The sequence below is a fragment of the Amaranthus tricolor genome, chromosome 8 (genome assembly GCF_026212465.1).
Source record: "Amaranthus tricolor cultivar Red isolate AtriRed21 chromosome 8, ASM2621246v1, whole genome shotgun sequence".
In the NCBI taxonomy this organism is placed as follows: Eukaryota; Viridiplantae; Streptophyta; class Magnoliopsida; order Caryophyllales; family Amaranthaceae; genus Amaranthus; species Amaranthus tricolor.
In genome coordinates, this window is record NC_080054.1 from 29,131,447 (window position 1) to 29,144,700 (window position 13,254).

Sequence of the window (13,254 nt, forward strand, 5' to 3'; positions counted from 1 at the left end):
TTATAAGAATAAGTCTAGTAAATGAGTTACTAAATTTGGGATTAAATTTTATTTTCTTATTTTTATCTCTTGTGACTCTTAATGCAATATATTTCGACATTTTGATAAAACTCCAATAAACTCACAACATGAGCTACTACACTAAACTACAATGGAGAGCCTTCTACAAGTTATCCCCTCTCCTAAAAAGTGGTTTTTCCTTCTCACTCTAACTCATTCGATTTTTCTTCGGTAAGAACTTTAAAGTTTGGTAAACATCAATGAGATTCAATAGCTTGACCATATTTTGAAGTGAGTCCCCATGACACTTCTTTAAGATTTTGAAAGTTCAGACTTTAGAGAAATTATTCACATTATGACGTCGATTTTCTCCAAATAATTTGCAAACAAAAGAATATAAAAATGATATTCTTATAATATTTTCTATAATAATAGTAATATCTAATAAAATAATAAACTAAAACTTGATAGTTTATTTGAAAAATAAATTTATAATATTAACTATACTTTAAAGTAATAATGGTATGACCTAAAAATATTAAAACAAAATTATTGCCTTAAAATATGACAAAAGACATAATTATTTATATTCTAAAATAAGCAATTTTTGTATTTAAATTAGTGTATGTATATAATAAAAAAATGTCTAATTTATACCAGTTAAACTTTAAAATAATATTGGTAAAAATATAAAATGATAGATAATATCAAAACATTATTTAATGACAGATAACGTAATTTGAAAGATTAGATCTTGTATTTTTCCTATTAATTGTTCGTAGTTTTAAAAATTTTGAGAAACAATAGATCTAATTTACAATATTTATGAATTGAAAAGATTTTCCTATTTTACTCACATAACACGTTTTGCATGTGTAAATGCAATTAATAATTTGCCCTGCCTTTAAAGAAGAAGATTTAGATAGGACAACGTAATTTCAACTTTATGTTTTCAACCAAATAATGGATTAGGTAGGTTAACTTAAATTTTAATTATATGCAAATTCTTGTGTGAGAGGTCCTTTCATGAGACAGTCTTTATACATAGGATAAATAGGCCAATTAATACAATTATTAACATACAAACTTTTTATTTTAAGATCGTATTATCTATAATCCATCAAGGAGCTCTTACCTTCAATTAAATGTCTATTTCTAATTACATAGGTGATAGGACACTTATTTCTCTTCTTATTTCTCCAATAATTATACTCCTCGATCACAACATAGAATACAAATAACAAACAATTAGATTTTGGTGGTCTAACAATCTTTATCACAATTAAAAAAAAAAAAAAAAAAAGGAAAGGAATTTATTTCTCACTTTACCTTAGTTCATCTTTCCATTTTTATCAACCCACATTATTCTTCTTCGTCTTCTTCAACAAATTCTCCACACATTTTTCCACCATAACATTGTTATTTCCCATGTCGAAACCTTGGGGTGGCATCGGCTCATGGGCCGCAGAAGCTGAGCGAGAAGAAGCCGAGGAGAAGAGAGATAAAACAACAACATCAACAACAACAAACCCTCAAACCTTTCCATCTCTTCAAGAATCAATCAAAAAAAAACCCAAGAAGAAAGCCATACCATTTTCTGAGTTTGTATTGTCAACATCATCCGGATCCACTCGTTTAACACACGATGAATTGCTTCAGTTACCCACTGCTCCTAAACCTCGTACTTCCGATGAAGAGTTTAGTGGGTCCCGTTTAGGAGGTGGGTTTTCTAATTATGGTGATGATCGTAGATCTTCTCGTCGTGCGTTTGATGATGATCGAAAACCACGACGAGGGGATTTTGATTCCATGCCTCCTCCGCCGTCGCTGGCAGATGAGGTTGATAATTGGGGTTCAATGAAGAAAAATATTTCAATGGAGACCCGAACTAGCGGCAGTGGTGGTGGTGGTAGTAGGTATGGGTCATTGGGTGGTGGGTCTAGGGCTGATGAAGTTGGTAATTGGAGCTTTGGGAAGAAATTAAATCCGGGTCCGGCTGTGATGGGTGGGAATGGTAGTGGAGGAGGGAGATTGAATAATTTTGGATCAGGGTTTCGTGATTCGGGTTCAGATTGGAGGAGAGGAGGAGGAGGGGATAGGGAAAGTGGGCTTGGGAGACCCAAATTGGTTTTGGATCCTCCAACTGGGAGGAATGGGGAGAATGGGGAGGAGGGTGTGAAGAAGGTGAATAAGGCGAACCCTTTTGGGGCGGCAAGGCCTAGAGAGGAAGTATTGGCTGAGAAAGGGTTGGATTGGAAGAAATTGGATTTGGAGATTGAGGCTAAGAAAGTGTTGACTGGTAGTGGAAGTAGGCCTACTAGTTCACAGGGTAGTCGGCCAACAAGCTCGCAGAGTAATCGTTCAGAGAGTGTTGGAGAGGTGAGGAGTAGACCAAAGTTGAATCCTTTTGGAGATGCTAAACCTAGGGAGGTTTTGTTGGAAGAAAAGGGTTTGGATTGGAGGAAAATCGATCTTGATTTGGATCATCGCCGTATTGATAGGTGAGTTAATCAATCTGGATAGGAATGTGCTTTATTAATTACTTCTTAATGAATGAATGAATTCCTATTATGTTGTAGTTCTTTTTGTGATAGTTTGCTTGAGTTTATTGCAGTCGACTGAACCAATTTTTTGGTACTAATGGGAATGAAGATCTTATGCAAATTGTTTGTTTAAAAGTTATGTTTTGATATTATCTTTGTTAATGTATTTTGTCATTTGCTTGAAATATGGAAGGGTGTTCGCGAAGAGCTTTTCGTCGTGTTGAGTAAGATTTAACCCATGGTTATGCTTTCATAACCTGTAATGCATGTTGCATCTCTATGCATTTTGTAACTCTTATTTTCATTTTTCTTTCTAATGTTTTAACCTTCAAATGTGATCTTATAGTTATTCACTTTCCAAAAGTATGTCCGAGTGCATGTTTCTTTGATAAACGACTTATGAGTACAGTGAATTGTGATGGATGCCATTTGATTAAGGGTATGCTGCTAGTGTGCTTTTGAATCTGATCTTGGAGATAGAAAAGGCTATTGTACGGGCAAATGCTCATCCTGGCTCATAGGATAAGTTAGTAAACAACAATGGTGCAGTTGCATGTAATGTTGGCGGCTGGTAGATGGGACACCACAGAAGGGCGGCAGCTGCGGCTGCCAGGGGTGGTAGGGGCTGTTTTGGGTTGTTGCACAGTACTTGAGTAGCTTTCACTCCGAAATAGCCAAGGACATTACATTACACATCCAAAAACATGAGAGATTACACATTACAACCCATAGTGTATATAATACTTCTACTCATCCATAACTCTAAAAACAGCAAAATATACTAAATAGCATTAAAAGGAAAGGAAAATGTGTGAATAAGAATGTGAAAAAGTGGGGGAACATTTTGCTTAAAAGTAAATGCTAAAATGTTAAATGGGATGGATGAAAAGAGAAAGTGTTAGCTAATTCATGGCAACTGAGGCCTGGGGAGTAGTAATTTGGTGAGAGTAAATATGATTTTTGGCAAATGCCTTTCGATTGGTGTCAAAACTCTCTTTTTCGCCATATAAAGAAGCTAATTGAAGTAATTTAAACTGCACACATCCAAGAAATTAAATGAATGTTTCGTCAAAAAGTAACGTTTTCATGCGAATGACTAGACTATTCTATTGAAGGTAATGTCATTTGAATATTGTAAGGGCGTGCCTATTGAGGTCTGGATCTTGGTGTTGTGTTTTTTTGGTGTAATGGTTGCATTTTTCTGCTAATATCATTGTGCTTAATCCATGATGTTGGCATGGTCATGGTAACGGTTAAAATTGGACTTTTGCGGTCAATGCCGAATTGCTGATGACTTCACAGTTGTCTTAGCCTATGGGAATATTATCTATTTATCTCAAAAAGCTGTAAATTGATATTGCAATGTGGTGATTTGGACGATATTTTGCACTATTGTTGACATATAAGGAAAAATTTGTTATGTGGGATTATATGCTAATTCCTTTCACTGTGCATTTTTAAAATATCAATGATTTACAAGTTTCTTTATGTTCAAGACATTTATAACCTTTATAGCTGTGTATGAGATGCTAAAAGAGGAAATATTAGCATTAGTGACATAGATCAATGCGTGATTTTGTCATAACTTGTGAACTTAACACAATTGTGGTTAATATTTTGAGTGCTTTTATGTAGCCTTAAGGCTTTGGCATTGCCATTGCACATAGCCTCAAGGCTTTGTATATCTTAAACTTAGTGATAATAGTCATAATAAGTTCTCTGAAATTAGATGTAGATCAATAATAAGTGATAAGTTAGTAGCTATTTTAGATAGTTCTTAATTACAAAATCCATTCACAACCAACTGATACTATCAAAGCCCAAATGTTAGCAACTTTAATAAGTAAATTTGATTGCTATTAAGGCTTTTGTCTAAGCTGTTTTTGTGGTGAAATATACTTGTTTCTATCCATTGATTGATTGACTAGGCTCGTTAATTCTGCTCAGTTGACATATTATGTTGTTCACTTGGTTGATTTAATTTTTAAGTATGTAATGCATTTGCTCTTTTCTTCTGTTGTATTCTAGTTTATTTCAATCGTGGTAAGTGTTTTCAAGCTTATTTGTTATGCTAATTTTTCATTCTTTTGTGGCCGTTATAACTAATATGATCTCTTATGCTTGATCATTAAATTTTGGGAGTTTTCTAATTTTTTTTGATCTGAATGAAGTTTCATACAGTTGAAAATCAACAGACTATTGTGAATATTTAACATTGTATTTGTTTGGTTCAACAAATTTCTTGGCAGCATATCATGCATATTTTTATTTTTTGAAATTGAGTTGTGTTTCTTGCTACAACATTATGGCTTGCTTTCAGAACTTGAAACAGTTTCATGACATTTTAGCTTATGTTGTGCATTTTGAACTTGTTTTAGGCCGGAGTCTGAGGAAGAAAAACTTTTGAAGGAAGAAATTGAGAATCTAAAGAAAGAACTTGAGAAAGAATCTGGTAATGATGTTTCAATGGAGTCTAAAGGTGAACAAATAAGTTTACATGATCTTATACAGAGCAAGGAGAGAGATTTGGAAGCTTTGGTACGGGATCTTGATAACAAGTTCCGGTCTGGTCAGAAAGCTGTGGAAAGGCCAAGCTCAAGGCCCAGTTCTGGAGCTGGGAGATTTACTATCTTTCCAGAGAGGCCTCCTTCACAGTCTGGATCTTATGATGATGTCCGGGGTCCAGAAGTAATGGACAGACCCCAGTCCCGTGGATCAAGAGATATATGGACAAGACCTGGTGAAGATAGACGTGGAGGCTTTCAAGGTTACAGAGATAGAGGAGGTTTCCAAGGTAACAGCTATAGAGGAGGTTTCCAGGGTAACAGGGATGGAGGAGGTTTTCAAGGTAACAGAGACAGAGGAGGTTTCCAGGGCGGCAGAGATAGAGGAGGATTCCTGGGCAATAGAGACTTTGAAAGGTAATTGTCAATAATACAATGTGATATCTTTTTAAGTGAGATGTCTTTCACCGGTGGTTGTCAATCTCTGTGCTTAACTAGGTTATACGATAGGAAGTTGAACAGACCTTGAATAATGTAGCTCTGCCCATGATTTTGATTTATTTTCTTTCCGTATATGTTTTCGCCTTAGGTCATTGATCTTGCATTTCACTAGCCTCGTTGCGCATAAGTAAGGTTCAGTGATTATTATGTGTTCTTGTATTTGCTTTTTTGGTTTATCGTGTCATAAATTGTCAATGTTGTTCATTGTTTCTTATAGGTCTTTGCATTAGCTTTAGATTGCTTGTGTACATTTGGTTTTCTGTTTTCTGGCCATTTGCCTCTAATCATTCTTACACTTCCGTCTCTTTTTAGTCGGAACCAAGTGGTTTGGACACAAACTGTGAATATATATCTTTTTGCATAGATAGATTGATCGTGGTAGGGAGGGACTGTTGGTTAAGTAATTGAGGATATAATTGCTAATGTAAGATTAAGTGGAAGGAGAGAAGAAAACGGAAAAAGTGGCATAAGAACACTCAATAGAGAAATGTTGCACCGAATATGACATTTCAAAATGGAAGGGGTGTAACTAAAAAGAGATGGGGGTAGTTTATCTTAGTGTAGATAATTTGGAATTAAGCTGATACGAAACCTGCACTAATGGGAATATTGGAGAACGGGATCATTAATTTGTGCGATAGCTGCTTTCTAACTTCATCTTATTTACTGTTTATCAGCTTATCCACTCATTTCTCCTCTACTCTCTCTTCCCTGATTCGCTCCCTAACCAACAACCACCACCTGAAACTCCACGACAACCAACACCTTTTGGCACTCCTCCCAACCACACCTTTTGTTCCACCACTGCAAGTCCGTAAGTCCACTTACAGGAGATGTCACTTGAATTTTGGCTAACCCTCTTGTAGAGCTTATATGTTACTCTGATTATATTTCAAGTATAATTCTGAGGTTCGACTAGAGTTGAAGTAGTAGAGTTAGGATAAGACTTTGAAGATTGTTGTTAGTACCGTAGTAGGATTATAGAGGTTTAAAATTGGGATGATGAAGTATGTATTTGGTGGCTGTCAGTGTGGAGGTGAGGTTAGACTAAGTTGTGGTGAAGTTTGGTAGTGGTGTGGTCTAACTGTTGGTGGTTTGTTTCACATGTCACGAGTCTTGGATTAGCACGGTAGGATTTGGCGTTTGTCAGAAGGTGATTATCAAGATTCAATGATGGCTATGATGAAGAGTTTTGGGCTTTTGTGAAGCAGTTGTGAGAGGGAATAAAGTATAGGACTTTGAGGGGCTTTCGGAGACCGAGAAAGGGAAATTCAAAAAGTATCAGCGATAATGGTCGCGATCATGGTAACAAAACTATAATTGCGGTGACTAGAGTGTTTTGGCTATCATAACGCCAACTGTCGAAAGCGTGAGATATCCCTCAAAACGGCTTAAAACACAAATTTTTACACCTTTATAACATGGGAAAATATCGGTTGAGCTTGTGATATAGTCTTATTATTTTCTCCGCAATCACTTCTTGGCTTTTTTTGTGACTTGGGTGCCAGTATCAATTGGCTGATCGTTAGATTTTGTTTTGGCAGGTCTAGCTCAGGAGACAGATGGTGATTCGAATTTGTTTGATATTTTTGTTTCGGAAAAACTAAGTGTGGATACTTCAGACCTCTCCTTTGACATTCGGCAAGCAACGGAAAATAATATTTTGTTCAATTTCTTAAAATCCGTCAAATTATTCTACGGCTAAGCCCTCACAGGCATTGATGACTTTTGTTGATTAACTGTTAAATTTTGATAGCTTGTATAATTGCCATTTTTTGTTTGTATTGAGGCAAGCATCTTGTGTTTTGTGACTGACTTGTAATCGGACATTATCTTATACTTGTCATTCCCTAAAATAGACTGTTTCCCAAAGGCTTCATTGGCCTTTGATTTTTTTTTTTTTTAACTTTTTGCGGTTGCGGATTAGTTTGATAAAGCTTTCACTTTGATTTGCATTATGTAGAGTTTTGATTTGCGTAATGCAGCAAATTCGTAGAATCAAGGAGTAGTTATTAGCACAATTAAAGCCCTATTCTTGCTAACTTAAAGACTATTCCGAGACGTCCATCTTAGTTACACACCTTATCGTTAATGCTTGAGGAAGTCCAATGAGCTATTGCTTATTACATTCTCTATATAAAATAATAAATTAAAATAATCAAACAATATAATATAAGAGAGGATGTTGTCAAATGAAAAATTATGCATGAAGTCTCCTAATGTCATTTAATTCTTGCATTTTAAGTTCATTTATATTCACTAAAGTGAAAATATAATATAGATGTAGTGAACAAACTTATTGTAATGTCCTAAATTATACCATTATGAATTTAGGAGTATTTTCAAAGTACGTGATAAGTCTCGAAGGTTGGTGAAAGTTAAATTTAGAGTTTACATAGACAAAAGGAAAAATTATTCAGAATAATTCTACCTATTGTCCATTTGCTGTAAATAATTCATACTACTCTCTCCCTTTCCTGATGCTCTTCACGTTTAGAATATTCTACTTTGAAGAGAGAAGTTTGATTAAGATTTGTAAGATATATATATATATATATATATATATATATATATATATATATATATATATATATATATATATATATATATATATATATATATATAAATATAATAAAATATATCCATGTAAGATTTCGTTATATTCGTCTTAATGTATACTTTTTTATTACATATTTTTTATAGTTTTTTATGATGCGTATTTAAAGATATTAAGGCTTAAAATTTACTTTAAAAATTGTGCAAAAGGTAAACGGGAAGAGAATTTAGAAGTGGAGGGAGTATTAGTTATTTTTAATTAATCCAACCTTTGTATGTTATTTCCTGACAACATTCTTTTTCACATTTTAACCGGCTATTATAGATACCTATTAGCCGTTACACTTACTTCTTCTCCCCCTTATGCTTCTTCGTTGGTTTTAAACATACTCATCTTTGGTGGTAGGTACCTATAATAGCAGGCTAAAATATGGAAATGGGTGTTATCAGCTAATAATATACAAAAGTAGGATTATTTAAAAATAATTAATAATAGAGATTATTCATAATAGATGGACGACATATGAGATTATTTTGGACAATTTTTCATACAAAAAATTATACACGCTCCATTCACTTCAACTTTTAAATTTTTCATTTTTATATGTATATGTGTTTGCAAAATTTTCTTTAAGTATTTCTTTATTCACTCATTTTATATTATTCTGAATTATGACGGATGTGTTTGTAATCCTTTCTAGTGGAAAATCTGTGACACGAAAGTCTTATAGTATAGTTTTTCGGCTTGATTTAGTAAATAATTTTTTCATAGACTTTTTGGTTTTATGCTGGCTTTTGGTTTTTTGTTTGATCAAAGTGCCCAGATCATATTTGTGAATTTCAGCGTAGAACATTTTATTAATGAGTTTTAATCCGTTATCCGATAGTTAAACTCTGAAATTAGGAAAAAAAAAAAGCAACAATATATATGATTTGAACCTGTTGTGGACTGGAATTGACGAAATTTCTACGAGTGTTTTTTGAAGATTTGATGATTTCTGGAATTTTGTTTTGTGAAAGATACTGTTTTTCTTTCTTGTTTATTACTTAGAATCATATTCAATATATACATGAGCACTTATTCAATTATAGTAACTGACAAAGGATAACTGCCTAATATTAACTGCCTAATATAATGTAACTGCTTTCCAATACTCCCCCTCAAGTTAGGTCTTGAGATCACCAATGCCTAACTTGCATCAAGTGCTATTGAAGACCTGTGATGAAACTGCATTTGTGAGAATGTCGGTTAGTTGGTCTTTAGATCTAATAAAGGGGAGACGGATGACCTTGCTTTCTAGTTTCTCCTTGATAAAGTGTCGATCGATCTCTATATGTTTCGTTCGATCATGTTGGACTGGATTTTCGGAGATGCTTATTGCTGCTTTGTTATCACAATATAGAAGGCTTGCCTGTGTCTGGTGAAAGCCTAGCTCTCCTAGGAGTTTCCTAATCCATAGAATCTATGTAACTCCTTTTGCTATCCCTTTGAATTTAGCTTTAGCACTGGATAGAGCAACCACCTTCTGTTTCTTACTCTTCCAAGTGACCCCTACAAGAGTGAAGTATCCTGAGGTAGACTTCCTGTCATCCCGATCACCAGCCCAATCTGCATCTGTGTAACCAATAAGATCAAGGTTATCATTCTTTGAGTAGAAAACTCCTTTATTACTGGTTCCCTTTAAGTATCTCACGATCCTCAGGGCTGTTGCCATGTCTTCCACTTGAGGTCGATGCATAAACTTGCTTACAATCCCTACTGCGTAGGCAATATCTGGTCTCGTGTGGGATAAGTAGATCAGCTTTCCCACTATCCGTCTATAACAATCTTGATCTGCCGCTTCTGCCCCTTCAACGCTTCTGCCCCTTTCCTTGATCTTAGAACTTCTATTCCTAGGAAGTATTTCAGTTGTCCCAAATCCTTCATCTCAAATTCTTGGAATAATTTGCTCCTGAGACAATCAATTTCCTTGGAGTCGTTTCTGGTAATCACCATATCATCTACATAAATCACGAGGAATGTAATTTGTTTTTCACTCCGCCTGAGAAATAGAGTATGGTCTGAGTTGCTCTGTTTGTAGCCAAATCTCTTCATTGTTGTAGTGAATGTCCCAAACCACGCTCTAGGGGATTGTTTCAAGCCATATAGTGCTCTTTTAAGTCGACACCCCTCTCCTTGGCTATACTCATCTGAACACCCGGGTGGTGGCTTCATGTATACCTCTTCTTCAATCTCTCCATGTAAGAAGGCATTTTTTACATCAAATTGAAACATAAGCCACTCTTTATTTGCTGCTACGGAGAAGAGGACTCGAATGGTATCAATTTTAGCCACAGGTGAGAATGTTTCCGAGTAGTCTACCCCGTAAGTTTGAGTGTATCCTTTAGCAACAAGCCTTGCTTTATACCGCTCAATGGTTCCATCAGCATGATACTTGACTGAAAAAACCCATTTACAGCCAACCGTCTTCTTATCACCTGGTAATCTGCACTTCTCCCACGTTCCGTTTTTCTGGAGAGCCATGATCTCTTCGTCCATAGCTTGCTTCCACTTTGGTTCTTGGAGGGCTTCTTCAATGGTTTTCGGAATGGTACTGGAATAAAGGGATGCATTGAAGGCAACAGCTGTTTGTGATAGTTGTTCATCATCCGGTCTACCAATAGGATATCGGGATCTCTGGGATTCATACTTAGGATCATACCTCTTCGGAGCATTCCTCTTGTACTTCGAGGGGAAATTATATTTCCTGGGGACAACAACACTCCTTGGCACAATATAGTCAGTGGATATATCAACGAAAGGAGCAGTAAGACTCGGTGTTATCTCTTGTTCGGCCGGATGCTCAGGGATTGGATGCTCAAGGACTGGAGTAGTAATCTGAGGAGATGATTCAGTAACAATGTCAGTGGCAATATCGGTGGTAGTGCCTACTTGCTCTTTGGGAGCTCGACTGTCAACCAAGGGATGAGTCAATCAGCTGAGATCCTCACTCATACTCTCCCCCTGAGATCGAGGTTGGGTGTAGTAGGGGGATTGTTCAAAGAAGTCACAGTCCATGGTCGTATAAAGCTTGTAATGGATAGGATCATAACATCGATAGCCCTTTTGCGTAGTGCCATACCCAAGAAACACACATTTGACTGCCCGTGGTTCAAACTTGGTTCGGGCTAGTGATGGAAGATGGACATACACAATACACCCAAAGATGCGAGGAGGAAGGGAGTGAGAAGAGGGAACAGGGGTAAACGTATTGAGTGTGGCAAAAGGGGTCTGAAATTGGAGGATTTTTGTGGGAAGTCGGTTAGTGAGATAGGTGGCAGTAGCAATGGCCTCAGGCCAAAAGTGTACAGGTACATGAGTGTCAAACATGAGGGCCCGTGCTACCTCAAGAAGGGTACAGTTTTTGCGTTCAGCAACCCCATTTTGTTGTGGAGTGTCGGGGCAGGATGTTTGATGAATAAGACCATGTTCAAGAAAAAACTATTTCATTGCAACAGAGATATATTCACCACTATTATCTGAGCGAAGTATTTTAGGTTTTGCATGGAACTGAGTGAGAATCATGTCATAGAATTTTACAAAGACATCAAAAACCTCAGATTTGTGTTTCAAAAAATAAAACCAGCACATTCGAGAATAGTCATCAATAAATAACACAAAATATGAAAAACCATGAGAGTCAGTATGTGGGGCTGGGCCCCATACATCAGAATGCACTACATCAAAGGGTTTGGGAGCACGAGTATTATTAGGAAAATAGGACTGTTTGTGACTCTTAGCTAAGATACAAGTTTCACAATCTAGGGATGCAGTACAACTATTAAGTGAAGGAAAAAGTTGTTTTAGATAACCTAAGGATGGATGACCTAAACGGAGATGCCAAGTCCTCAATTGGTGAGTAGGAGATCCATGAGCAAGCATTGCACCATTATTTTGAATCACCTCATCGACATAGTATAGTCCACCTCGTTCAGTACCACGTCCATTGATCGTCCCCGTCTGAGCATCCTATACAATACAATTATCAGAGGTTAACAACACAGTACATTTTAAGTCCTTTGTTAACTGACTGACTGACAATAATTTATGAGACAAATTGGGAACTAACAAGAAATTTTTAAGATGAAGAGAGGAAGAGATATTGACTGCTCCAGCTTTGGCAACCGGTACACATGCCCCATTAGCTGTCTGGATGTGGGTTCTGTTAGTAGGATGGGTGGATAAAAGATCACTGGGGTCAAATGTCATCGTATCAGTCGCCCCACAGTCAAATATCCATTAAGAATGTGTGTTATGACTAAGAAGACATTTGTGTTTGCTGTGTTGGGGGCTAGAAGAGCAAATGGGCCTAAGGTTGGAACTTGGGCTGAAAAATAAAGGGTTGGAGGGGTATGAGGTGGGTTTTAGGGTTTGTTGATTATAAAAGGGAGTCTGGGGTTGGAACTTGGGACATTTGGGCTTCTCTTTCCCTTCCTTTTGGCTGACGGCTGTTGCTCCTCTCTCTCCTCTTTCTTCCCACTTCTGATTCTCACCATTGTTGGCTCTATGTTCTGAGGTTATTGTTGCCTCTCCTTCCCCTGTGCTCCATCCTTCTAGTTTACCTGATTTTTGACATGATGTCGGTTGATCGGCAGTACTAAGGTTAGCCTTGCCGCCGGTCCGGCTTGCTGATGCCTTGGTGGCGGCTCTCCTTTTATGTAGATCGTCCCACCACTCGGGGTATCCCACAAGTTTGAAGCACCCCTCCTTTGTATGCCTGGAACCACCACAGTGAGTGCATCGGAGTTTTCTCCGGTCATCCTCTTCTCGGCTTCTTTGGAAAGGTTTGTTTCTCGTGGCTAAACCCGAGCCAATCTCTGAGGGACTAGTTCCCGGTGATGAGACGCCGGTCATAATTTTCCGGCGTGTGATCTCTCGTCTGATTGATGCGTAGGCGTTTCCACCATCGGTAAAGGGTCACTATTGAGAATGTCCCTTTTTTCTTTGTCAAGATTGTCGTTAAACCCAGTGAGGAATTGATAGAGTCTCTGTCTTTGAATGAATTTATTGAATTCTGTTATATCCTGTGGGCAAGTCATTGGATTTGGCATTCTCCTATCGATTTCTTTCCATAGTATGTTGAGTTTACCGTAGTAAACCTCGATAGTGT

At 36.9% G+C, this 13,254-nt stretch overlaps 1 protein-coding gene across 1 annotated transcript; it reads left to right on the forward strand.

The window, feature by feature from the left end:
- The first annotated feature begins 1,242 nt into the window (after positions 1-1,242).
- Positions 1,243-7,404, forward strand: LOC130820988 (eukaryotic translation initiation factor 4B1). Its single transcript, XM_057686573.1, has 3 exons — positions 1,243-2,501; positions 4,922-5,464; positions 7,093-7,404. Exons 1-3 carry the CDS (start codon positions 1,429-1,431, stop codon positions 7,115-7,117), a joined length of 1,641 nt encoding a protein of 546 aa, XP_057542556.1. The 5' UTR covers positions 1,243-1,428; the 3' UTR covers positions 7,118-7,404.
- Positions 7,405-13,254: the final 5,850 nt, after the last annotated feature.

Bases quoted from the DNA above. Each gene is read 5' to 3' on its own strand.
- LOC130820988 (XM_057686573.1), top strand. From the start codon at position 1,429: ATGTCGAAACCTTGGGGTGGCATCGGCTCATGGGCCGCAGAAGCTGAG. The intron at 2,502-4,921 runs GTGAGTTAATCA...AACTTGTTTTAG, and splicing joins GATCATCGCCGTATTGATAG to GCCGGAGTCTGAGGAAGAAA. The intron at 5,465-7,092 runs GTAATTGTCAAT...TTGTTTTGGCAG, and splicing joins GGCAATAGAGACTTTGAAAG to GTCTAGCTCAGGAGACAGAT.